At 41.2% G+C, this 26,997-nt stretch overlaps 1 protein-coding gene across 3 annotated transcripts in view; it reads left to right on the top strand.

The window, feature by feature from the left end:
* Positions 1-25,445, top strand: part of BAIAP2 (BAR/IMD domain containing adaptor protein 2) — an 84,526-nt gene extending 59,081 nt beyond the window's left edge. The window contains exons 10-12 of one of the 3 annotated variants that reach the window (XM_081935629.1): positions 3,936-3,970; positions 12,627-12,684; positions 21,230-25,257. In XM_081935629.1, coding sequence (XP_081791755.1) covers positions 3,936-3,970; positions 12,627-12,654 — 63 coding nt within the window. In that variant the 3' untranslated portion in view covers positions 12,655-12,684; positions 21,230-25,257. Of the gene's footprint in view, positions 1-3,935; positions 3,971-7,889; positions 10,345-12,626; positions 12,685-21,229 lie in introns of those variants that run through there. The other 2 variants (XM_081935627.1, XM_081935628.1) reach the window with 2 other exon arrangements.
* The last annotated feature ends 1,552 nt before the right edge of the window (positions 25,446-26,997 follow it).

Genomic DNA, 26,997 nt, shown 5'->3' with positions numbered 1-26,997 from the left:
ATTCTTTCTGTTGCCTCCCTCTATTGGAGTGATTCTCAACCTGTGGGTCGGGACCGCTTTGGGGGTCGAACGACCCTTTCACAGGGGTCGCCTAAGACCATCAGAAAATGCATATTTTCAATGGTCTTAGGAACCAAGACACCAATTTTATGGTTGGGAGTCACCACAACATGAGGAGCTGTATTACAATACAATACAATACAATACAATAGTAGAGTTGGAAGGGACCTTGGAGGTCTTCTAGTCCAACCCCCTGCCTAGGCAGGAAACCCTATACCGTTTCAGACAAATAGCTATCCAACATCTTCTTAAAGACTTCCAGTGTTGGGGCATTCACAACTTCTGGAGGCAAGCTGTTCCACTGATTAATTGTTCTAACTGTCAGGAAATTTCTCCTCAGTTCTAAGTTGCTTCTCTCCTTGATTAGTTTCCACCCATTGCTTCTTGTTCTATCCTCAGGTGCCTTGGAGAATAGTTTGACTCCCTCTTCTTTGTGGCAACCCATGAGATATTGGAACACTGCTATCATGTCTCCCCTAGTCCTTCTTTCTCTTAAGCTAAACATACCCAGTTCCTGCAACCATTCTTCATATGTTTTAGTCTCCAGTCCCCTAATCATCTTTGTTGCTCTTCTCTGCACTCTTTCTAGAGTCTCCACATCTTTTTTACATCGTGGCGACCAGAACTGAATGCAGTATTCCAAGTGTGGCTTTACCAAGGCATAATAAAGTGGTATTAACACTTCACGTGATCTTGATTCTATCCCTCTGTTGATGCAGCCTAGAACTGTGTTGGCTTTTTTGGCAGCTGCTGCACACTGCTGGCTCATATTTAAATGGTTGTCCACTAGGACTCCAAGATTAAAGGGTCGCGGCATTGGGAAGGTTGAGAACCACGGCTCTATTGTTTGGAAAATTCTTCTGTAATCTTGAAAGCTGGGACAGGAAGTGAGTAAGCCACTTCCTTTGATGTAGCAGTTGTGCTGCCTTCTTTGTGCTAAATCTGCAAAGTTATCTTCCACGTGCAACCCAACAATCAAATGACATTACTGTTGCCATTATGTTTTGAAGCTGATCATCAGAATGAAACTTGGGCCAAAAATCAAAGATGTGGTGTGTACATTGTTGGTAGGTAGGAGGTTGCCTTGCTAAAAGTAGATCTGGTTGCACCATTGTTGAAGTGAACCTTCCTAAAAATTTCTGTTTCGTAACGCAGGTGTTCGTACAAGCAGGCGAGGCTTATCTTGCCAACAGTTGCTTGTATTCATTATTTATAGGAGTACCTTATGCCCTACGGTTGTGCAATTAATGAATATTCCCGTGGCCTCTTCCCAGTGTCACCTGCCTCCTACCAGCCTTATTCTAGGTCAACAGCCGTAAGTCCCAAGAACACAATGTTTCCATTGGGGTTTCAAAAGCCTCTTTTCTGCCTCAAGCATCTTTGTGGCTTACCTAACACGTATACCTGTCTCCCCATCTTCCTCAATCTCAAGAAGCCGGTCAGATGAAAGGCTTCTTAAAAAACAAATGTAAAAAAACAAATGTAAAAAAGCAAGCATGGGTAGAGGTAAAGAATTAACAGATTGGCAAATTAGTGATGGGTAAGGCAGAAAGACTGGCAGGAAAGGGCAATGTAAATACCCAACTGGTAACATATGGCTGTTCTACATGTATGTAGCTGCAGAATTCAATGGCTCTTAGGCCAACAATGCTTATTTTTCCCCCATCCCCTCTCTCTTGGACCTTCCACGTGGTGTCTCTAGAGGTTTGAAAAGATCAACACCAGCTAATGGGTGGATGGAGACAAGGAGAATAAGCTGAGGGACACAAGAACAGAGTGTGCACATTAGTAGGCAAAGGAGGATGGGTGGGTGGGAGGTGTAAATCACTTTGAGTTTAATTTTGTTGGAAAACCACATTAAAATGTTTATCTCCTATCAAGGGTAGCAAACTGAGAAGAATTGTATCAGCCCAAGAATACTTAGCATTAGAATGAAGGCACTATTTTTGGCTGTAAAGAGGTTACGCTACCAGAGACTTTCTAAGCACACGAGTCCATCCTTTTCTCGGGGTCTTTAGAATTCAAAATCTTTGTCAGAGTGTGCTGGGAAGAGATAAGTTGCAAAATAATAGTGGCCTTGGCTAGAAAGACGTTGGATTTCTTTAATGGCGAGCTTTGATGCTCAGGTCAGGGATTTTCATTCAGAAACCCCCTTTTCTCTGGCTAGACACATGTCAGAGTCCAGGATCACAGCAAAAGAAGAATGTGACTTATCCTTAGTACACACACATACCAATTAAGAGGCTACCATGATACTTCTTTGAATATATTTGAGTGTAGTCCTTCCATTTCAACTATAGGCTGCCTGAACAGCTGACATCTTATCTAACATTTTATATTTTTGTCTAGAATACCCTGTTTCCCTGAAAATAAGACCTTCCCAGATAATAAGCCCAATCGGCTTTTGAGCGCATGTGCTGAAATAAGCCCTCCCCCGAAAATAAGCCCTCCATGAAAATATTGCAACACAGCAGCAGCCATGAGGTGACCACGCTCGCTGCCTCCTGCACCTCAAAAATAATAAGACCTCCCCAAAAATAAGGCCAAGTGCTTATTTCGGGGGTCAAAAGAAAATAAGACCTTGTCTTATTTTCGGGGAAACACAGTATTTATTGCCGTAATCAGGTGAAAACTGATTACAAGTACTGTAGTTGAGACAAATATCTTCGTAGTCTGAACAGGACTAAGGGTAGATTAGTTCGGACTGGAGGAAAATTCCTAGAACTATCCAAGATTATGATTCCTTTTACATCAAGAATCGGGAACTGGTGGCCCTTCTAATATTACTTGATCTTCAGTTCCCCAACATTTTCATCACTGGATGACACTGGCTGTGACTGATAGGAATTATAGGTCAGACATGTTCAAAGGCTCACAATTTAGTACTGGTAGTACTCGACTTAGAACCATTTATTTAGTGACCATTCAAAGCTACAACGGTGCTGAAAAAAGTGACTTATGACCAGTTTCCCAAATTACAACCGTTGCAGCTTCCCCATGGTCACGTGATCAAAATTTGGCAATTGGCATGTATTTATTGCAGTATCCTGAGCTCATTTGATCACCTTTTGCGACAATCAAAGTCAATGGGGAAGATAGATTCCCTTAACAACCTTGTTATTAACTTAACAACCGCAGTGATTCACTTAACCGCTGTGGCAAGAAAGGTCTTAACATGGGGCAAAAGTCACTTCACAACTGTCTTGCTTAGCAGCAGGAATTTTGGGCTTCGTTGTGGTCATATGTCAAGGACTACCTGTACTCTTGTCATACAACATAATAAGACTTAAATATGTTTCACTCCATCGACAGTAGCTGTACGATTAGACTTCATCCCCCCCAAAATATGGAAAAATAAGCACTTTTCTTTCTTCATTTTTCTTCTCTTCTCCTGGATGCATCAGAGAGCAGCAATGAAAGTAGCAGGCTGCATCTCGCTATGCATGGCCGCTTTGACTTCATCTGTTCTGAAGAGGAGATGACGTGCAAAAGAGATGGAGGATGAGGCGTCTGGGGCCTTCCTCCATCAGGAACTGAAATGCTATCAAGCTGCATTCACCACAGCGGGTTTTTGCAGCGTGCCTAGCATTTTGCACAGTCCCTTTTTAGCAATACGGCGCCGCATGATTGTACATTGGAGACTATTTAATCTCGCAGATCCACTGTACAAGATCACCCTCTGGTGAAACAAACGTAATTTGTTAATTTTTTTTGGCCAATGTCTTTTGTCGTACTTTTGAGACCAAGTACTTTGACTATGCCTTGGGAGGCTGTTGGGACAAGGCAGACGCATAACTTCCATTGCTATCTTTGTGGCAAATGCATTATGGTTCCATAGCTGATATTCTCCCCTCCCCTGTTTTTTTTTTCTACAGGGACTGGATGACTATGGGGCAAGACCCTCAAGCAGGTAAGTTATTTCATTTTCAAATCCATTATGAACTACAAAATTTTAAAAGTGACGTCAAATGCAATTTCTGGTGACTTCACTGACATGCCCTATATCAGTGATGGGAATAACCAGCTGGGTGGACAGGGCTCGGTGGTCATGTGACCATGTGGGTGTGGCCAACTCAACATCACTCAGATCGATGGACGCTTTGCCTTAGCTGTTACAATGTAATAAGGGTTAATCGGAGAGGCAGTTTCTGTAAGCAGGGCAACAAAGATTAGGCTAGAAACAACACCAGAATGTTTCCTTCCTGCCTTCCTTACAAGGATTAGCCCTGTGAAGTGGGAAAAAAACAAAATGAGATTTCTTCCAACAATCGGTTCTCCAAACTGCTTAGAAAGTTAACAACCGGTTCTCCTTAATAGGTGCGAACTAGCTGAATCCCACCACTGCCCTATATATAGTAGTGTCTTGAAATTATACAGAAGTTGAATTTTCTTTTTGTTTATCTCCTTAGTCTAGCCTGTAGCTCTGCAATTTTTCCCATTAAAGTCCAACCTCCCAGGTCCAATATTGGCTTGGCTTTCTTAGATTGGTCATGGAGCCTGGCAGAAGCTTTAATGAAAGAAATTCCCACAGAACCACATGTTTTTAAAGCATGCAGGAACTGTGAGTCCGGGGGCCAATTCCCCTGTTTTTGGAGCAAAGCATGGCACAATTGCTTGTATTTTGATTTGGTCTGGCTCTTCACAAAAGGATTTAAATTACCTGAGGACCTTCACCTTTATTATTATTATTTTTTCTTGAATAGAAATGCTTCTCATAGTTATATAGCCCAAATGATTTTCCCTTTCAAGGAAGCCAGTATTACACAAAATGCAGAAAATGTTTATGCATCTTGCTCAGAGTCATTTGAGTGGGTTGTATAAAAATGTTGCAAATAAATAACACGGACTATCTCATCATACATACATTTCTATCCTTGTGGCTATGACTTCTGCTATATCTATACCTCTCTTCATACATTCATTCTTTAAACATCTCACCTCTTTTTGAATTCTGCATTCAACCACAACTTCCTTGGTGTTCTTCCTCTTAACTCAATCTCTCTTCCTTTGTTTTATAAATTTTGTTCATTGTTTCAACTCATTTCTTTCCTGCTGGTCACCTTTTTGTAGTTAGTTCACATATATGTTCATACATTCTTGAGCCTATCTCTTCTTGTTTTTCCAAAATAGCTATATCCATTGCATTCAACTGACTTTTTATGTTTTTGCTGACATTCCCAACTCTTATTTCCATATAACCAAAAAGGGGGAAAGGGCATCTTATAAACAGCTATTATTGTTTCGTTTGACATTTATTCCTCAAGACAGATTAAGTATTACCCATTAGTTTTCTTTGATCAACATTTGCACAACTTAACATTTCCTCATCCATTTCCTCATCTTTAATAAACATTCTGCCAAGATGCACAAATTCATCTACTTTTCCTGGTGTGTGTGTGTGTGTGTGTGTGTTGTTATTTATGAATAAATTCAATTCATCCACTCCACCTTTCCTGTCAAACAAAATTACATTGATCTTTGATACACTAATTCTCAGTGTACTTGAGGGGTCCTTGCTGTTCTCTAAGCTTGGTTGTTCCCTTTCAGATGTTTTTTTACCCAAACTGGGGAACATCATCAGAGCTAGTGATGATGTTACCCAGACTAGCACTAACCTAGTTTGGGCAATGAAACGACTGCCAGAGAACCACTAAGCTCAGAGAGCATCAAAGGACTCTCCATTTCAATCATGAACTACAAATATTTTTCTTTATTGGTACTTGGATGCTTGTGGCATCATATAATGTGTTTCAGTTCACTAGCATATCATTTGGCTCCTTAGCCAACAACATAGCATCTTCTCCAAACCTACATCTTCAATCAGCACGTCTTCTAATGTCACCATAAGCATCTATCTTTCTCATTGTCATGGACTGGGCAAAACGGTGCAGTCATAGGTTATGACAGTTGTTGAACCCAGGCACCTCAAATGGGCTAACGTATAGAATGCCAGGACTAGTTACTCCCTTGGGAATGAAATTTGGGAAAGGTGTGGTCACTTCATAGCAGTTGTGCTGCTTTCAGCTTTAGCACCACTCCACTGCCACACTCAGCTGCAGTCACATGAACTTCATTTCCAACACTCCCTGGCGGCTTCCCACAAGTCAATGGAGAGGCCGGCAGATTGCTCAGTTTTAAGTGTCCCCCACACATACAACCTTCCCAGCCCATCTCTGTTTGCGCCACTGCCACTATGCCCATCTGCACAGTCCCACGCTACCTTCCTGACTTGTGCTGCATCCTTATGTGTCCGCCCCAATCCACATGACACCACTTGCTCACCTCCGTGTTCCCTTCCTAACACGCACCACACCCCTGCACACCCAACCCGGTCACCTGCTGCACAATCCCACATGCCCTCCCTAATCCACCCCACTCCTCTTCCACACTCCTGTATTCCCTCTCCTACTTGGCAACAGGCACTTACCTGCCTGCTAACCTTGGACTTACAAGTCACTGCCAGTTTGCCCACTGACTTTCTCCCAGGAAGCTTCCCACAAGCAAAGCAAATGAGGAAGCTGGCAGGAATTCTAGGAAGAAAGGAGGAGGGAGGGGGAAGGAAGATCAAAGAAATCACTCTTTTTTTTTAGCCCACCCATTGTTATTCTGTTTAGGTAAGAAAATGTCTCTCAAATGATGACCCAATGGGTGATAGATTGTCTAGTTCCTTATATATTTATTCATAAATATATTAAACAATTAAGGACACACCATACACCCACATTTTACTCCCTACTAAATGTCAAACCATTCATTAATTATTTTATTTACGCTACTGGAGGCTCCTTTTCACCCACTTCCAAAACAATTTTGATTCCTGTGAAAATTGCTTTGAATTTTCTCTTGTTAATTTTTTTCCTTGCTCTCTTCTTTGTAATCATCCTTTCTTTTCTCTGTACATTGTACGATATCAGTCCCTCTATGTTTTTTGCAGCGGTCATTCTTGTTTGCATTTTTTCCTCATGCCCAGACCTCTTGCATGTCATCATTCCATAAAGTATCCTTTTTCATTTTCCTGTTAAGTCAGACTAAAAAGGAAGATCAGCGTCGTTGAATGCCACTGTATTAATTACCACAGAGTTTCCCCTGCTGTGTGCAGTGATGGGAAAATATGACTATTCTTTACGTTGCATTGCAACTCATGCAGGGCCGTAGGCATGCTCAACAGACATGGTTGGCGGATTGAATTAACTGAACGTACCCCGCATCACATGTCTCCCTTTTCTGCAGTGCATTTGTGAGTCCTTTATTCGGTGGGACACAACTTCAGTTTTAAATGCAATATTCCCAGTTAAACGGACTACGTTTTTTTTTTGAAGCAGGGGTGAACAGTAGATTCTACATTTTGCTCTTCTTGCATCTCTAGTTGCATATTTGTTAGACTACATCCCACACACACACACACACACACACCTTGTGGCCTTCAAACTGAGACACAGTGATGGAAATGCCCCTTACCAAACCAGGAATGAATGCAAAATCCACATCCAAGCAATTAGAAGCGACGTAGATGTCACAGAGAAGCAACCTAATCTTCTTTTCCTTCTGTTTTCCGAGTATGGCAACCACTTCTAATGTAGTGGGTTCTGCTACTTAGATGAACCCCAAGAGAATCTGCCCTTTCTGAGCTGTAATGAAGCTGCAAATAGTTTCCTCATTGCTCCCTGCCCACCCTCTCTCTACCCTTGCTCCCTAATTCCAATATCAATGCATTGCAGCTTACTTGGTGCTCCTCCATCTACTCTTGGTTATTATTTCTCTGTCTCTGTCTCTCTTTCTGGTGAAGTGAGTTTGGGTCGAATTGTGTGCTTTTTCTTTCTGTTCCACAGCGGCAGTGGCACGTTGGTATCTACAGTGTGAGAGAAGGAATCTTGACTAGAAATGGCAGCTGCTGCTTGGAAGACTTCCTTGTTTTGCTTCTCTGTCCCCCTTCATTTCCTTCTTTCTACTGAGATGCACATTTTTTCCCCTCCTGCCTGTCCTCTTTTCAAAGCAACCGTGCCAGCTCCTCCTCGCATCCCTGGGACCCCGAGGACCACGCTTTGAGGAACACTCGGAGCTGCTCCTTCCCCGTCCCCTGGTATTTGCAACCACCGATTTTGAAGCAGGAAAACATCCCGATAAGGAATGTTACTTTTCACAGCCATTACTGGATGCAATTGAGATAAACTAAAGTAGATAAAGATGCTGCATCTCTCTCTCTCTCTCTCTCTCTCTCTCTCTCTCCCACCCACCCCCTCTCTTTCTTTTATAAATTACTTTTCTTATTACATTCTCTCTTTTCAGAGACGTTAATGCAAGCTGCACATTTATAACAAAATAAGTGCAAGATTCCCGCCCTCTTTTTTTTTTTAAACAAAAACAACAATCTGGAAACAAAATATGCATGGCATATGGTGTACGTACTGTTACTTCAACTATCCTTTTTTTGCAACTTTATCACAAAATCAGTTCTCTGTGTCAAAAGAAAAGGGGCATTGGGATGCTCGGGTACTACTGTGTTGGTTTTGGCAAGAATTGGACTGTTAAACTGAGCACCAACGGAGTCTCCCATTTTGTAAAGTATTTTGTTTTATATCTATGACAGACACAAGCATATTATATTATTATTCTATTCTATTATGATATATATTTTGTAGGAAGGTATTTGTTACCTCAGAGTTATGCTGAAAAGGGCAGTGGAGTAAGGAGGGAGGGGAAGGGCCTCTTCTGTTGTATTATGCAGATTGCCAGATCAATCCAAAGACTTTCTCTTTATAAAACTGGAGGGGTTTTCTTTTCTTTTTGGTCGTCTTGGTAGAAAGGGAAGACCAAACTGCCTGTGTTTTGAAGTTCCAGTTCTGAACATGGAGATTTTTTTTCTCTTTTTGCTCAAATTTCAACTGCTTTCCTTTCCTTTAAAAAAAGCCTTCAGTCTTCTTTATGTGTCTTAAACTAATTTCAGAGGCAAACCAAGTAGGGTTGAAACTAATGACTCCTGATTGGGACTGCTTTTTCCGTTATCAAATTCTAGGCCCGTGATGGCGAACCTGTGGCACGCGTGCCAGAGGTGGCACGCAGAGCCCTCTCTATGGGCATGTGTGCCATCGACAGCTGCTCTTTCTGGTTTCTGGTGTGTATGTCTTCATGGGCACCAGATTGCTGGAAACCGACCTAAAATCAGCCAAAAAAAAATGCCTCCAAACCAGGCTGTTTTGGGGCTATTTTCCGGCCATTTTGGGGGCATTTTTTGGGCCGTTTGTAGGCCATTTTCAGCTCGTTTTTCAGGCTGTTTTCAGGCCATTTTTCGACCAGAAAACAACTAGAAAACAGCCAAAAATGGCCAAAAAAAGAGGCAAATGCACGCCGGCCAGCTGATCTTCAGTGCTTCCGGTGCTCTGGCATGCACACATGTTCCAGTTCGGGCACTCAATGCTGAAAAGGTTCACGATAACTGTTCTAGGAGGTCAGACACACAACCTATGCTGAAGACTGAAGGCTTTCAGCTTTGTGTTACAACAGGGTTTCCCCAACCTTGGAAACTTTATGACGTGTGGACTTCAACTCCCAGAATTCTCCAACCCGCAGCAGCTGGGGAATTCTGGGAGTTGAAGTCCACAGGTCTTAAAGAGACTAAAAGTTGGGAAACTATGAGTTACAGTCTACAATGTGAAGCTGTATTCCTGTTATGACCCAAGTGTGACTGCAGGATAGGGTGCAAAAAAAGTCAAGATGGTGACCCACAATAGTGCAATCAAAACTTCACCTGTGTTTTATATAATGCACATTTAAAAAGAGGCCAGGCTTTGACGATGCTGTCTTAACTACCATATTGACTTTTTTTTTAACCACACTTGCCGATGCCTTTGTGTGATGCCCCCAATGTGAATTAAGTGAAAAACAGTCGAAATATTTGATCTGTATCGGAAGCTGCTGGCAATATTATCTTGACTAATTGTATATACAAAAGTTCTATCTTTACATATATAACAAAGCTTTTGTTTTATATAATAGACTTGGGGCATATGTAGTAAGATCCTCATTGTCATAGCTTTGCTCAAGCAACGTTTACATCAAGGATACTCTGTAGAATACAGACAACAAAGCAAAACAAAAAATGCACAAGTACTGTGTGAACACTGTAAAAGTGCTGGTGGGGAGAGGAATTGTGTTCTTTTTTCTTTTTTTCCTTTCTTTTTTTAAAAAAAGCTAAGAAACAAAAACAAAAAAAACCCCAACAAGAACAAAATCAAGCTGAAAAGAAATGTGCCCTGTATTATATTTGAATAAAAGTTTTACTTCCTCCATTGAGTTGGGCTTGGGTAATTTTCTTGAATTTTTTTTTAAAAATCTATTTATTTGGCTGACTTTATCCTTGTCAGATTATACACTCACACTTAGATTGTTTAGAACTGTGATGATACAATGGTTAGAATGCCGTATTGCAAGCTAACTCTGCCCCCAGTCTGGAGTTTGATCCTGATAGGGTTCAAGCTTGACTCAGCCTTCCATCCTTCCGAGGTCAGTAAAATAAGGACCCAGATCATTGGGGGCAATATGCTGACTCTGCAAACCACTTAGAAAGGACTATAAAGCACTATGAAGTGGTATATAAGTGCTATTAGGTGAAGAAGCTTCTTGGATGAGAAGCGAAATGTCTTCAAAGAAAAACCAGTTGTCTATTGGAAAAAAAAACACCTTTAGGTCTAAGTGCTATTGTTATTGCTGGTGTATTTGTAATACAAAAGGCTGTTGGCCCAATCCCCATTTTCTCAATTTCCCTTTAATGCTCAGTCATCTCTTCATTGCTGTGAGTGTGCAAGTTACTATTATTTCCACTCTACACATTAATCTATAAATTTAATAAATAAATAAATAAAATAAATAAAAAGTGAGACTGAAAAAGAGACTTTCTCAAACTCAGGACAGGAAGCTATACAGGTTCACCAGCTGTTCCTGTTCTAGTTCTGATCACCAACATCTGGTGGAAGAATCTTTCCAACAAGCCCTATTGGTCAAGAGCTTAGGTATGAAACTTGTCAGAGTATTTACAGTACAATGCAATACAATAGCAGAGTTGGAAGGGACCTTGGAGGTCTTCTAGTCCAACCCCCTGCCTAGGCAGGAAACCCTATACCGTTTCAGACAAATAGCTATCCAGCATCTTCTTAAAGACTTCCAGTGTTGGGGCATTTACAAATTCTGGAGGCAAGCTATTCCACTGATTAATTGTTCTCACCGTCAGGAAGTTTCTCCTCAGTTCTAAGTTGCTTCTCTCCTTGATTACCAAGAATCAGATCATTTGAACTTGAAAGTTTGTTGCAGGAGAACCTAAGCCACATCTAATAAGTGTAGTTAAAGGTAAAGTTGTTGAAGGTCAAAAATTAAACACTTCTGTTTATAGATCTGTTGAGCATAGCCTCCTAATGTTTTAGATTACAACTTTAGCAATATCCAGCCTTCGGTCATTCTGGCTGTATAATAATAGAGTTTGAAATCTGAGATATCTGGAAGGCAGTGGAGTGAGAAAATACAAGAATTATAGCAAAGCGTTTGGGGGATTTCTAAAGATACAATATGTTCAGCTGTGTCTGTGTTATCCCAAAATAATATTGGGATAATCTAGCCTTTTATTTTCTTCCCCACCCTGTTGCTGTCCATGTGGTAATCAAAAATAACCCCACCGCAGCATGGTTTCACTTTGTGGAAGCTACATTCAGTTTTCCTCATGTGGTTGATATGCTAGCATAATCTCATTCCAAACATTTTTTAAAAAATTCCAAGTATAGGTGGCCCTTGACTTACAACAGTTCATTTAGTGACTGTTCAAAGTCACAACAGCACTGGAAAAAGTGACTTGGGATTGTTTTTCTCACTTACGACTGTTGCCCATGGTAATATGATCAGATTTCAGACATTTTGGCATCTGGCCCATATTTGTGACGTTTGCAGTGTCCCAGGGTAATGTTTTCACTTTGGGTGACCTTCTGGCAAACAAACTCAATGGGGGAGCCAGATTCACTTAACAGCCATGTCACTCTTTTAACAAATGTGGTGATTGACAACTGTGGCAAGAAAGGTCGCAAAATGGGGCAAAATTCACTTAACAAATGTCTCACTTAGCAACAGACATTTTGGTCGTAAGACGAGGGCTTCCTGTACCGGGAAAGTTACGAAGACCCAGGTAAAAGACAGCTCCTTTTTGAAAGAATGCATCTGAAAAGTTTACATGTGTAGGGAAGAGTGTTAGGTAAAATATCTCCTCTAGCAGGAAGCCAGGACACAGAGTGATCTCTCTTTAAACCTGAGGCAATTGAGAAGAAAACAAAGGCCGTTTCCTCCTTCCCTTTAATTCTCTTGCCATTGACTTTGGCAGTCAAGAAGAATTAAAATTGCCAAAGGTAAAAAAAGTGAACTCTCTTGCCTCTTGGGTCCGAATTAGCTGACGTCTAATGGAGAAATATCTCTCCACTGGATGTTGTGTCTTTAAGTGGCCTGGTCACCCTTGTCCCCTCTCCATTAGAACGGACTTATACGTGTTTGTCACATACTGGTCTACAAACCGGCTCTCTATTTTTCCATTACAGCCCGGATGTTGAAGTGGCCAGGTTTTGAGATGTATCCCTGACTGTGTATACAGTAGTTGTAAGTTTACCGTCTTTTTTTCCACGTGCCCACTTGCTTTCCTTCTGCCCCACACTTCACTCCTAAAAATGCTCTGGACTGACTTCTTAAATGCTGGCAAATATGGAACCACAGATGGAGATCACGGAGGGCATAGAAAACTTAAGCCTGGCTTGAACAATTGCAGATAAGTCCTTGAAAAGGGTTCCATTCTCTGCAGATAACTGGTCAGTTCAGAGCATGGCTCAATCTGCTTGCAGCACCATGGGTATTGGAATTTCATCACCTTTCTTTGGCTAATGGAAATGGTTCCTTTTGCTCCTCTGATCTTGGGAGTAAATCTCTCTTTGCAATCCACACTTATATCCGCCAACCCATAAAATCCTCCCTTCCTTGGTGGTTCTTTTTTTCCCCCCTCCAACCTTTTCTTCTTGCTACATTGCTCCTGGGTGTGAATTTTCACCGAGCTTTTAAATCTGGGCACTCTGGGGTTTCTGGTTTCCAGCGAGCGTTTTGAAGCTTTTGCACAATTACTGCAATATTGTTGGCAAATGCCCTGGGTTTGGGCTCATTGGTTTTCTTTCCCTTCCGAGTGGTTCTGTATGACTTCATGTCTTTTACGGCCAGAACTTTGTCATAGGACAATGCAGCTGCAGTTGTGGGTGTCTGGTTGTGAGAAAAGAGACCTTGTACCTGCAGATTGCCCATTGCCACCTTTCCCCAGGGATGGGAATGTAAACTTGGAATTATCAAATGGCTTTTGTGTGTGTGCCCACATAAAAGCTCCCATTGTATGTGAGGGAATGCAGGAGAGTGCCAACAAGGTAATGAGCCAATTTTTCTTCTAAACTGTTTATGTTTTCACTTTCTTTCTTTTTTCTCATTATTCTTAGGAACAAGTCAGTGTGAGACAAAATAAAATAAGGAATGCTTTATTTTTTAAAAGATGGCCCTTCGTCCCTCTGCAATTTTAGCCTTGCATGGAAGTCATGCTGGCAAATAGCTACTTTTATACAAGCCCTAGGACAAATGGAAGGAAACACAAGTTGGGACTGGTAGAAATAAAATAGATATGGCTCTCCCTCCTCCATCTTGGCTTCCATCTCCGCTCAGCAGCGACACACTGTTTTAAAAAAAAAATTCTGTCAGGCTCTCACATTTCCCCTCCCTTCCCATTTGCTATTACAAAAATAGTTAACTATTCCTTGGTGAGTCACAGTGTGAACAATTTTCAATACTTTTCTCTGTTCCCTTTCAGCTTCAAGAATCTATTTTAGCATCCCTTGTGGGGATAAGGGGTCACTTTAAGTTCATGCATTAATTAAGTAGGAAATATTGATTCCCCATGCTTTAAAAATAGAATAATTAATTTTGCTGCTGTGAACTGAACCATCCTTTTTTTAAAAAAAGAGCCATACTGGTTACAAATAGGGGTTTGTGTCCAAAAGAGAAATGATGCTCTACTTCAGGGGTCCCCAACCCCTGGTCCATGGATCGGCACTGGTCCTTGGCATGGAAGAAACTGAGCCATGCAAACAAGCAAAGCCCCATCTGTGGGATACAGGCAGCACATGGAACCATGCCCTCTCCGGTCTGTGGAAAAACCTCCCTCAAGGAACTGGTCCCTGCTGCCCAAAAGGCTGAGAGCCGCTGCTCTGCTTCTGCACAGCAAGCCCAACTTCTCTCTCTCTCTCACTAAAAAGATGCTGGGGTGCTCAGGGGTGGGCTTCAAAAATTTCAGCAATGGGTTTTCTGCTCGGTTGCTGGGTGACCGTGGCCATGGTGGGCGTGGCCTAGTCAGCCTTCTGCCCCACGCTAGCGGGGGGGGGCGATTTTGCCTTCCCCAGGTTCTGGAGGGTTTCCTTGAGTCTTTTGGAGGGCGAAAACTGCCTCCCCCGGGCTCTAGAGGCCTTCTGGGAGGCCCATTCCCCCCCCCCATCTGAGCCTCCGTGTGGGCCCTGCATTTACCTCGCATTCAAAATGGGCCACATGGAGACTCATGGGAGGGGCATGGTGGGGTGGCAGGGTGGGGTGGGCAGAGACAGCCAGGGGTGGGATTTGGAGGTTCTCCGAACCGGCCATAATGTTAACTACGGGTTCTCCCGAACCTGGGCAAACCCGTAGCAGCCCAACTCTGTTACTGCTCCTGCAGACCACCTGGGAAGACTTCTATCTTTTTCTTGGCAATAATACGTAGGTAATTTACAATACCTTCTTCCAGTATTTTTTAAAAGAACTTCCCAGTGTACAGTGGGGAGGTGTCCTGGTCGTTTCCTATCCAAATATTAACCTTAGTGGATGACACTTAACCTCTTTGGAGACCAGCCAAGGCTGGGTAACTGCAGCCAACCTGAGTTGGGACAGCATGAAATAAGTTAGGAACAGCATAAAATGCTTATAGATCCCTCCAGATTACAGCACAGGTAAATTTATCAGCTGTGACCTCTTTAAAAGAAGGCATGTGAATAATGATTGTGTGCATATACCCCATGTGCTATTTGTTCACATCTTACAGTTAATATTTAGCCATTGCATTGGTGCGTAGAAACATTACATTGCAAAGCAAACCAGGGACCAGTTACTGTGGGATTAGCAAACATTCTCAAAGTAGCACTTTCTTTTCCTACAAGCATAAGAGGAAATACTTTCTCTTCAGTTACCCAGTAGCTCCTGGTTTCTAGAGCTTTTTTCCCACAGGTACTTGATTCTGCCAAATGAAAACACTTATTTGGAAATGCTGTCGTTTTGTGCAAAGAAAGTACCATTTGGATCAGATAAATACTTTCAACTGAATCCAAGTCAAACCCAGATCTTAATACAATATTATAAAACCTTGCTTCAGGGAATGGCTGTCCATAATTGTTTTATTAATAAAATATTACTGATCTGGGCAGGATTGATATTCTTCTATGACCATTATTTAATCAATTGTTTTATATGCCAGCATTTTTTCCCACGAGCATCTGGAGAAGTGGTGGTGGTGGGGGAGTTGTACCACTTGTCTTGGGATGCCCTGAGGCAAACTCCATCCCTTTGGTCTTTGCATTGCAGAAGTTGTCTCATGACATCACAAGATGTGATTAGCATTTTGGCATCATGGGGGCTAGCCAGATGCCAAAACTATAAAGAGGACCCTCTGCTTTTTAATCTAGCAAATATTGTTAAATGTTAAAAGGGAAATATAACCAATTTCAAACATAAATTAACATAATATAAACCCATATTAAAATTGATGCTAAGCTCAATTAACAAATCAAAAACCGGATGAAAGAAATGTATTTGCTAAATTTTTTAAACCCAGAGGTAATGTGGGAGAAATGCAGCTCCCAATGAAGCATATTCGGTAGCCTGGAGCAACACAGCAGGAGGTCAGAAAAATGGGCATCTGACAACAGCCAAAAGTGGAATTGAATCCCTGATATATATATTTTTTTGGCTCCAGGCTCCATTTTCCTTCATTGAGATAAATTTTCATGGGATATAAGCTGCTTTTTTTTCTTTTTTGCATTATCTTTTCATCAGCCAAGGACTACAAGAAACACAGCAGTTAATGGATATGATGATGTCATGAGAATAAGTAGGGGTATTTTTTTTTCTGCATCTTGTACGGAGAGGATTTTTGGTTTTTAAAAAAATAATAATAGGGTGTAAGTTCAGTAGATTTAAGGAATTTTTCCCCCTTTGGTTTTTTACTCAAACCTGGTAGGAAAGTCAATAACTCCTAAATTTGGCAACATGTTTTTGTGAACTGCAGAGTCACAGAAAAGAGATTTGAGGAGTTGCATGTGGGTTACAGAATATCCAGCCTTGCTTTAGATAGATGATATGGATGGATGGATGGATGGATGGATGATATAGATATGTAGATAGATAGATAGATAGATAGATAGGTAGGTAGGTAGGTAGGTAGGTAGGTAGGTAGGTAGGTAGGTAGGTAGGTAGGTAGATAGATAGATAGATAGATAGATAGATAGATAGATAGATAGATAGATAGATAGATGATAGATAGATAGATGGTAGATGATAGATGATAGATATATAGAGATAGAGATGATAGAGATAGATGGATGGAATGGATGGATGATATGTAGATAGATAGATGATAGATAGATGATAGATGGATAGATAGATAGATAGATAGATAGATAGATAGATAGATAGACAGACAGACAGACAGACAGACAGACAATGATAGACAGACAGACAGACACAGTCACAGACGATGATAGATAGATAGATGATAGATAGATAGATAGATAGATGATAGATAGATAGATGATAGATAGATGATAGATAGATGATAGATAGATAGATAGATAGATAGATAGATGATAGATAGATAGATAGATAGATAGATAGATAGATAGATAGATAGATAGATAGATAGATAGATAGATGTGTGTCTGTGTATATGTGTGTCTGTGAGAGAGAGAGAGAGAGAGAGAGAGAATTCTTTATTGGCCAAGTGTGATTGGACACACAAGGAATTTGTCTTTGGTGCATATGCTCTCAACAGTGCTAAGCACACTGCTGTTTCCATTGTATCGCTGTCTTAGGCATACACTGGAGGGCAGCGAAGAAGACTAGAATCTTTCATAAATAAAGGACCTCGTTACACTCTTGCACTTGGATGTTTTAAAGGTATCGTGGATTTCTTTGAATAGCTTCGTTTTCTTTTCTTAGAATCTCTGCTGATGAATGCCACCAGCCAATTTCTCCTATAATTTAGCTTTGATTTGAATATTTCTCCCTCCTACTCAACCCCTTGCCCATCACAGAGAGTTTACTATCGAGACAGCACTGGTAGACACGTTGAGTTTGAAACTGAAGATCTGTGAATGAGTTTTCTCATTTTTAAGTTCCCTCTAGCACCTGATAAAGGCCAGTTCTTGTGAGAATTGGAGGCTAAATCTCCATACACCAATTGAATCTAGGTGGAAGCCAGGTCATTTACTGTTTTCCTTTTCTCTGTTGATGGGTTAGAACAAACAGGCCCAGACTTGTATCATTGTGTACCTGTGACTTTCTTAACCCAGAAAAGAGCACAGATGTGGGCTGAATTTTCTCTTTATCTCATGGAATCATGCTTTATTACAAAAAAATGTAGGCAGCTTCTTTAGGCAGACTTGGCAAAAGGAGGATGCCATCAGCAGGCATGCATTCAGAATTAATATATGAAATGTTTCGGCCAGAAATAAGTCGGTGTTTCCCCCCCCCCCCCTTTAGCAGATAGGCACGTTGAAATTCAAGGGCATGCTTAAAGGACTACCGTCAGGTGAATGGTCTGTTGTGGTGGGTGTAACAAACTGGGAATGTTTGCTTCTTGCTGGATGCAGTATATTACCCTAGTTTACATTTTTTGTTGGTTTTTAGAGACGTTCTTGGAAATTAGAGATATTGTCTTCTGTGCCGTCTTCCTGTTTAATTTTTAAAATTAAAGATAAGTCAGGGAGTATGGCAGGTACCTAGGTAGGCACCCTGGGCATATTAGTGCCTACAATTGGTTTAGGGAAGATAATGCACTACTGGTTTTAAAATCCCTAATAGCATTAGACAAAGCAATACCCCCTCGCCTTCCAATAAGGAAATGTCCATTTTATGCACCAAGCATCAGTTGCCAGGAATGGGGTAAGTAGAGTTACCTGGTGTTTCTGAACTATATCTCCCAGGATCCCAGTTTATTGGCCATGTGGGCAGGAGCTGTTAGAAATTGTAATTCAGCTCCTCGCCCTGACTATATAGCTGCTACGCTAAGCATCCATTTGTATTCTACATTATGAATCCCCTGAGCTTCTCTTTCCTCTGCAAATAATTGTGGGCCATCTGTTTTCTTTGAACACACAAGCTCCTTTCTGTTGGCTTCAGGTTGATCTTGCTGGGTGGAAAGTGCCCTTTGCCTGTTTTTATGGCAAACATCCATCCTGCATCTACATGGGATTCAACCTAGTTCAACTCAGTGGAACTTTTTTTTTTTAAGTGGACATGTACAGGATTGCACAGGCATTTTTTCTTGTCATGAATATATAAGACTAAAGAAAACCTGACATTCTGTAGAGCAAAAACGAAAGAAAATCAAATGAAATGATGCTGCCATCAAAATAAAATACTTTGTTTTAGGAACATTTCACTCATGGTGTACATGTAGCTTTCACAAATAGGGGCACGGTATAAATCTCACCTTGGTCAATGACTCTAAAGAGGGTTCATCTAATGTCCCCAGAAACAGTCTTCAAATCCCTATCACTGAGTTGGCAAATATGGACTTGAAAGCAATCCATTAAAAAAGTCCCTCCTTTTTTTTAGGTGCTTTATGCAGCATTCCCTCTGCCCGTGTCTTTAGAGAAGAAAATCTGTGTGGCCCAAAAGAGCAGAAATTACAAAGAGGCAAATTGCTTGTGTGTGTAGTGCATTGGCTATCCCTCAGATAAGCTGTGTCTCTTAAAAAGAAAGTTAGGCTGCTTGTTATTTTAAGAGAGGAGACTGTAGGATCTGAAATCTGTTCCCCTTGGCCAAAGGCCAATCAGTCTGGACAGTCTTCAAACACAATTTCTCTGCAGCTGAGCCACACTCTGCGAATTGTTGCTTCTTGGGGAACAGCTGATGCAACGCCCCCTCCAGCCTCTCTGAGCCAGGAAAGATCAGAAATGCAATTTGTAATTGGCTGGAAATGCCTCCCCCACATCACTCTGTAACCTCAGCCTGGTTCTAGATTTGTCCATGATGGAACAGCCTGCCCGCCCTGAGAGTAAAGTAGACCCACAACAGTTACTTGTTAACAAAAGATTGGGAGAGCAGCAGCTTACCCTGAATAGATGCCAGATGTTCTGGAGGAAGCAATGCTTTCTTTGTATGTGGGAGCAATATATATATACATATCAATAACAGGTGACATTTTGCTGGGGTGGTGGGGAGAAGAATAATCTGGTAAGAGTTTACTTGCTCAGGAGACCTGGAAATAAATTACAGGTTCCTCCTCCTTTACATGAAGGTTGACCAATTGGTAGAAGACCTAGAGTTCTAACTGGGAGGTGGAACTCTACTTTCATATGGCTTGAATTTATGGAAGAACAAGCTGGAGCTGCAGCAGAATGTGGCTTTCTGGAATAATTTTATGATTGTCATCGTCCGTTCCCCCCCTCCCCAAGAGTCACTAGCTTGAGATGGGTGGCTATGCTTATTGATTGATTATTGACGAACCATTCCACTCCTCCTTTCTTCTGCCAGTCAGCCACTATTCCTATCCACTGAGTGTGTTCAGTCCTCATGAAGATACGTGGAAATGGAGTTCCAGAATTTTTCTGTTGCTATTGGACATGGAGTGCTTCCACAAATGTCAGAATCCTCTCCACCTTTCTGAAATGTTTCTTCTGGTCATGGGTGATGCTACTTTGGCTGCATATGTATCCACGCTCCTCAGTAATGATCAGAAGAACTGTAGATGATTTTTTCTTACATTATCTGTCTTAAAATAGAAGAGCCCTCTTTTTTGGGGAGAAAGGAATCCATTAAAATAAGATTGACGTGAACATGCCTATTTTGATCAGAAGAATCTTTAGTACCAGCCTATGTCTTGGAGGTACGCACTCTACGTTCTTTAGCTGTTTTTGTATTTTTGTTCCAAACTTCATGGGCTGTAAGCTGTTTGTGTTTCCTGGATCTGGGCCATGCTGCCACTGGCATGAACATTTCTTCCGAGAGTCTTAGTAGCTGATCATCTAACTAGTTGTAATCTACAGTCAAGCAGATTTTTGTAGCCCAGAGCCGGTACAAGTACCCTGTGACTCTCCTACACTCCAAGAATGTGGAGCATGACAAGGTGATACCTAAATTCTCCAAGAAGAAATTCATACTGATTAGAGTCGCAGTGGAGCAACAGGGAATGAGGTATGGTCAGGAAACAAAGACAAAGGTCGACCTTCCCCTAAAGGAGAGTTATACTGTCTTCCTGACAAAATAACTTTTTCTGAGAAAGCAGCTTACTTTCTTTGTTTCAATAAGAGGAGGGACTATTGTGGTGTCATGGCAACTGTGACCTACGTTCCAATCCCATCACTTGATCTGAGGCCAACGCCTCCCAGCACGTTTGGCTACAATGCATATTGCTCTAACTTGTTTGGGTTAATGGTGGTTGTAGTCCAACATATTTGTGGGTGAGTGATCAGGGAAGGGTGAAATGGACATCTATTTACAGCGGTGTGTGTGTGTGTGTGTGTGTTGCTTTCTGCATGACACAAAGCACTGTCTATTCATCCGTCCATGTCCTGGATAGTCTTCCATGCATTTAAGCTTGGCTGGGTAAAGGAAACATTGAGGTAGTTTGTCACTGAAACTTGGCATTTAGGCCAAAAATATTTTCCAGGCAAAGCCATTGTTTAAAGATTCATAGTGTTGCTTGTTTTGTGAAGACATGATGTTTCTTTGGCTGCGGTGGGGACTATGTTTGTAGTTATCTTTGGTGTTTGCGTCATCCCTGCATTCCACTTCGTTTTGTTGTCCTTGTCAATACAGACCGCTTGTGTCCTGGACACAGTTCTGGCTAAAACGATGCCTTGCTTTCTCTCTACAGGAATCCTTTTGCCAACGTCCAGCTCAAACCAACGGTGACAAATGATCGTTCAGCTCCTGTCATCAGCTGATCCAGAAATGTTGGGTTACAGCGGGTACCTTGCACCTTTTGATTTCCCTTTTCACCTGTGTTGTATTTCTGTGAGGTCCTTGTACAGTTTACATGTCTTTCCCTCCAACTCTGTTCTGGTAGTTAAATGGCATTTAAGTGGCATGCTGGTGTGCTTTTCCTTTTGCTCATTAGAAATAGAAGAGAAACCTGACCCTTGGGGAACGATGAGTTTTGAAAAGGATGCTCTACGCTGCTATATTGGGCGGAGACCTAGATAGACCAGAAAGCAGGCCCTGCCTTCTTTGCCTTTGCAGCGATAGGCAACGTTCATAAACGTTTTTAAGAATAGCCGCAGAGATAGACGAACCTTGCAGTTTTGCAGTGTCCTAGGTTTGTCGGTTAACGTTTTCTCCTGGAAATCCTTTTTCGTCTTTTATCAAAGCCTATGGATTTGAACAGGACTTCCGAGCTGTCAAGAGAAGCTTTGGGCCGTCAGATGAAATGCACCACCCAGACCCTGGTCACTTAACACACTTGGAGCTGACACGGACTTGAACCTTCCGAAGCGCTTCCTGGCAGCTCCCTCCTTGCCTTGCGTTGGACTTTTGCTGGATAAAAGTAAAAGTTTTACTGAATCCATGTTTAGAAGAGCTGGGCTCCTCAAAGCAATTGTCTTGATTTGACACTTTAATTTTGTATTAATGGTCTTTTCTCTCCTAATGGTCCTACATCCATCCCGCTTGTCTGTGATGATCCTTATGCTGCAAGGCCCACGGATGGCTAAGTTATTGTGCATACCTTTTCCAGCAAGTTAGGATGTTTGGGGAATGTTATGCAGCAAAGGAATATTTTCTGTGTGCAACTAGCACCATCTGTTGCCTGAGCACTTGCTTTATGTCTCTGTAGCTTTAAATAGACCAAGGAGGGACCATTAAAAAGCTAGTTTAGTCCTACAATGCCCAAACTCCTTTTGCTGTGTCTTCTTACTGACACATCTTGACTGGTGCAGGTGTGTCTTCTGTTGCCAAAACAAGTTAGTTTAGACAGCTTGACCTCTGCCTTACTATTGGGTCCATGCTGTTTGAAAGATCCTTTGTTCTGTGACTAAGCCAATACTGTATTCCTGGGTTTTTTTTTGTTTTTTTTTTAATTTTTCTTTTTAAGTTGCATTTGCCTTCTAAAGTAGATGTTAATTCAGTCACAAATAAGCTCCCCCCCCCCCTTCTGTCCTATTGGCTCTCAAAGTCTGGTAAGATGTAACGAAGACCATTCAGCTCGCTCCTTGTATTTATGTAACCCAAGATTAGTGAGTTGTTCTAGGAAACAATAGTTATCAAAATGGAACTGGACTTCCCAGCATTTTGAGTGCTCTTCCAGTTTGAATTCCAGTTATAGCGCCAGCGTCTGGTGATAATGAGCAATGCAAACCCAATTCCTAAAATACATTTGACTTCAAATATGGAGTGATAGAAGCAAATTAGCTGTCCATTTTTAAGAGCTGTGTTCTGTTTCTATGCCATTTACCCATTCTTTCTTTTAAATTCTTATTGAACAAACCCTAATGAATTATACTGGATGCAAACCTCTGCCTTATTCTTCATAATAGTAGCCCGCAGCTGACTGTACAAAATCTATATCGAGCTGCTGCTTTTTCTCCCCAGAAAGAAATGATGATAATAGTGGTGTTTCTTTCCTCTAGAAGTGGCAAAGCTTTTGGTGTGAACTTTGGCCAAATATTAAACCGCCTCCTTCATCTGATCCTTTGCACAACCTGAAGTCATTTGCAGCTGCTTTTTCCCCCCCAGTGGCTTTAAAAAGCAGTCACAGCTGCCTCAAATATAAATTTATCAACCTTATCATTATAATCATTCAAGTTCAAATGTGATCATAGTTTCTGTGCTCTCTGTTCTCAATTTCTGAAAAAACATCAAGACTGGTTTCTGTGATACACTTAGCCCAGAATTGTATTGTCTGGCTTAATGTGTTGAGTGAACCCAATCATTGTGGTTTATTCAGTAAATCAAAGTTAAACCGTGGCTTAGCATGCTATGTAGATCCTGTTTAAGTCTCCCATGCAAACTTGGAGACTTTCTGTTAGTGAGCATTTCCATCACAACTTGTACATTTCCCTGTGACTTATGATACCCAGATATAAATATCTCAAAATCTATATTTTTATATAAAGAAATTTAGCTAAAAAACAGCTACAGAAAATCTCTAACTCTGATAGTTCAGATAAGGCCGCAATCCTAAGGAAAATTATTTAAAAGATGAAGCTCACTGGCCTTGTTTTTGATCGCATGTGCTACAATTACCTTAATATTGCATCTTCTATTACAGTTCTTTCTTGAAAATCATTTCTCCAGTTGTTGAATCATTTACTTTATAGTCTCTGTTCACATAAATATAATTCTCAGACGCATTGTACTGCTTTAAAAAACTGCTCTGTGTGTGTGTGTGTTGTGTATGCATTTTTAAAAAGTCAAACTTTGCCAAATTATTATTTTTTCTTTAAGGAGGAAGATTGGTTTATAGCTCCTTTCATTGCTCCTCTCTCAGACCAGTTCCTTTCTTAACATAGTATTTGCAGCAGTGCACCTTTTGCTCTGGAATTATTTAGATCTGTGTTTCTCAAGCCTAGCAAGTTAAAATCCACACATCTTAAAAAGTTACTAAGGCTGAGAAATTTTGATTTAGATTAGGGCTGTCAAACTCGCATCGTTATGGCAGCATCACATGACGCATCAGGACTTTCCCCCCCTTTGCTAAACTGGGCGTGGCCAGCATATGAGGCATCTGGCCTGCGGGTTGTGAGTTTGACAGCCCTGATTTAGATGATTCAAGGCAAATAGGGACTCTAGCTTGGCAAATGGAGCTTAGGGGTGGCAAGGCTGTCGGCTCCTAGACTGAACGAGAGACAAAAGATACAAAGATTTCCAAACAAACATTGGCTCTTGCAGTAGAGTCAGAAAGTAGAACGGACTAGCTCAGGCTCAGATTACCTCAGGGTTGTTTTTTTAGGTGCCCAGTGCTATATGAAAATGGGACAGTTTGTGTGAACGTCTTACGTAGGAGATGCCAGAAAATGGAGCCTAACATTGCCTTTCTTCTTTCATTGAAAGGCAGGATCAAGACTTGCAATAGCAAATGAGGGAGAGGGTCCACCTGCAAATGCTTTTTGAGGGAAGGTTGACCATAGTCACTTTTTAAATTCACTGGATTTTCATACCGTTCTTCCCACCCTAATTGGTACATCTTCCTATTTGAACTATTGAAATAATTTCTCCTCAACGGGTCCAGGAGCATGAAATAATTACTGTACTACGTGTAAAAGTTGGCACAGCATTAAAATAGCTGAGGATGCATCTGAGCAATTCAACCGAGTTATATGGCTGAGAGTTTTGGAAAAATGTAATCCCAGTGCTTGAGGGAAGCAGCAGGTTGGGAAAGCTGCTTTAGAAAGTGTTCACTTGATCAGTTTATGCTCTTCAAGAATCTCTTTCTTTAGGACTTGGAGATTAAAAGGTTTCTCCTGGACAGTGGTGGTCTTTTGGTGTTTCTGTGCTGCCTATACTTCATTTCTTGGTTAACTAACTTTCCCATATGAACAATGTTATAAGATTGCCTTCTCGCCTTCATGTTGATCGTGTGAAATTAAGGTTTGAAACAATCCATGCCTAACTCCTAATTTCTAATGCAGTGTGATAATGGTATACCTTCCAGCTAAAATCGGAATTGGGTGGCTTAGCAATTCAAATAAAGAAATTTAAAAAAATTAAGTGGAGCAAGTTGTATATGTGGTGGATCTTGGGAATAAGCAGACATAATTTATAGTCACAGCCACAACCTATTCCATGATACGGAAATGTATCTGTGACTTCCCAATGTTTGTGCTACAAGAAAAGCAACAGTACGCTAGCCAAGGTCTTGTGGAATCAGAGTACATACCTGGTCTGAATCCAATTGGAAACCACCATGACTAGCATTGGGAGGCTGGCTCTTAGTAACAATGAAAGAATGGACCAGTAGCCAGAGAACTACACACGGTTAGAAATATTACCTTCTGAATGTTACCTTCTCCCTCCATTGCCCTGCTAAATGTTTGGCACGCATGCTAAAGATAACCACAACAGTGGTGGAACATTCTAAGAACGGATGTTGTGGCCCCTACTATTAAAAGTGCAAAGGGTTCTTGGAACAATTACCAAGAGGGGCAACACACCAGCCCAGGAATAGTTGTGATCATCTTTTCAAAGCCAAATCACCTCAGAGCTTTAACAGCATATTCCTTTTGTGGATGGGGGTGCTTACAATGCTTTGACCTCCTGCAGGAAAATTACCCTCCAAAAACAGCACAGCAGTGTCTTTGAGCATTTGTTTGCATTTTTAATTGTAATTCCAATAATTATGAAATACTGAACCTCTGATCAATTAGTTGCCCATACAGTGGCATTAAAATCAGAAAATGATTGGACATTTTAACAAGAGTTGGTTCTTGACATCAAAGGAAATTGTGGTAAGAAACTAGATAAATGATTTTTTTTTCTATTATGCCTCATCAAGGGGAGTGTTAAAAGAGCTTCCACACCAAGCTCCAAATAATTCTAGAGCCCAAATCTCAGTGCCCAATTTACATAGCTGTAGGAAGAAATAATAATTTATTATTTCTTAGTTGGAAGTGATAAAAATTTCAAATAATAAATGCTGCCCCCATCTTAAAAAAAAATCCCTGTATAATTCCCATTCGGTGTCTGTAATCAGTGGTGGGATTCAAATAATTTAACAACCAGTTCTCTGCCCTAATGACCAGCTGGGTAGGTATGGCTTGGTGGTCATGTGACTGGGTGGGCATAGCCAACTCAACATCACTCATGTCGATGGGCGCTTCGCCTTAGCTGTTACAATGTAATAAGGGTTTCTCTAAGCAGGGCAATAAAGATTAGGCTAGAAACAACACCAGAGTATTTCCTTCCTGCCTTCCTTACAGGATTAGCCCTGTAAAGTGGGGAAAAAACAAAAGGAGATTTCTTCCAATAATCGGTTCTCCCAACTGCTTAGAAAGTTAACAACCGCTTCTCCTGAATAGGTGCGAACTGGCTGAATCCCACCACTGGCTGTAATCCATGCTTTACTTCTACCCAGTTAAGAAATAGAGCAAGCCTTGGATTACCAAATTCAACCAGTATTTGGTCCTACTAAATATTTCTGAAGACATGAATTCTTGAAAATAGGTACAGTTTTTCCCCACTCAACATTTTCAACTCTTAGGACATTAAGCATCAATTGGAGAAGGAAAACAACTTGTTTTTAATTCCGCCACCCACGTCCACAAAAGGAATAAGCTAGTAGAGCTTATGTGGCAATTTGGCTTTGAGAAAGTGATCACAACTATTCCTGAGATGGTGTGTTGCCCCCCTTGGCAGCTGTTCCAAGAAGTTTTCACAGTAGTAAATTGAGCTCTGTTTTGCAATACAAGCATAACAATACAGGTGCCAATTTTCCTGAATCTTTCCAGTTTTTTCTGTCCAGCAGTTAACTGAGTCATAGGAACCTTGGTCAAAAAAGGGTTGGACCATTTTATATGCAAACCATTACTACACTGCATGGTTTGATGTATTCACTGTCTCTCAAGACTTCTGGGTGAATCGGTACCATTTATAATTTCATTATTTCCTGCTGTCTTCCAAACACAGATGGAAGAGGAGAAGAAGCAAAAG

The sequence above is a fragment of the Natrix helvetica genome (genome assembly GCF_964273705.1).
Source record: "Natrix helvetica genome assembly, chromosome: 1".
Taxonomy (NCBI): domain Eukaryota; kingdom Metazoa; phylum Chordata; class Lepidosauria; order Squamata; family Natricidae; genus Natrix; species Natrix helvetica.
Note: the sequence above shows the minus strand (reverse complement) of the source record. Positions and strands in the feature narration are given on the sequence as shown.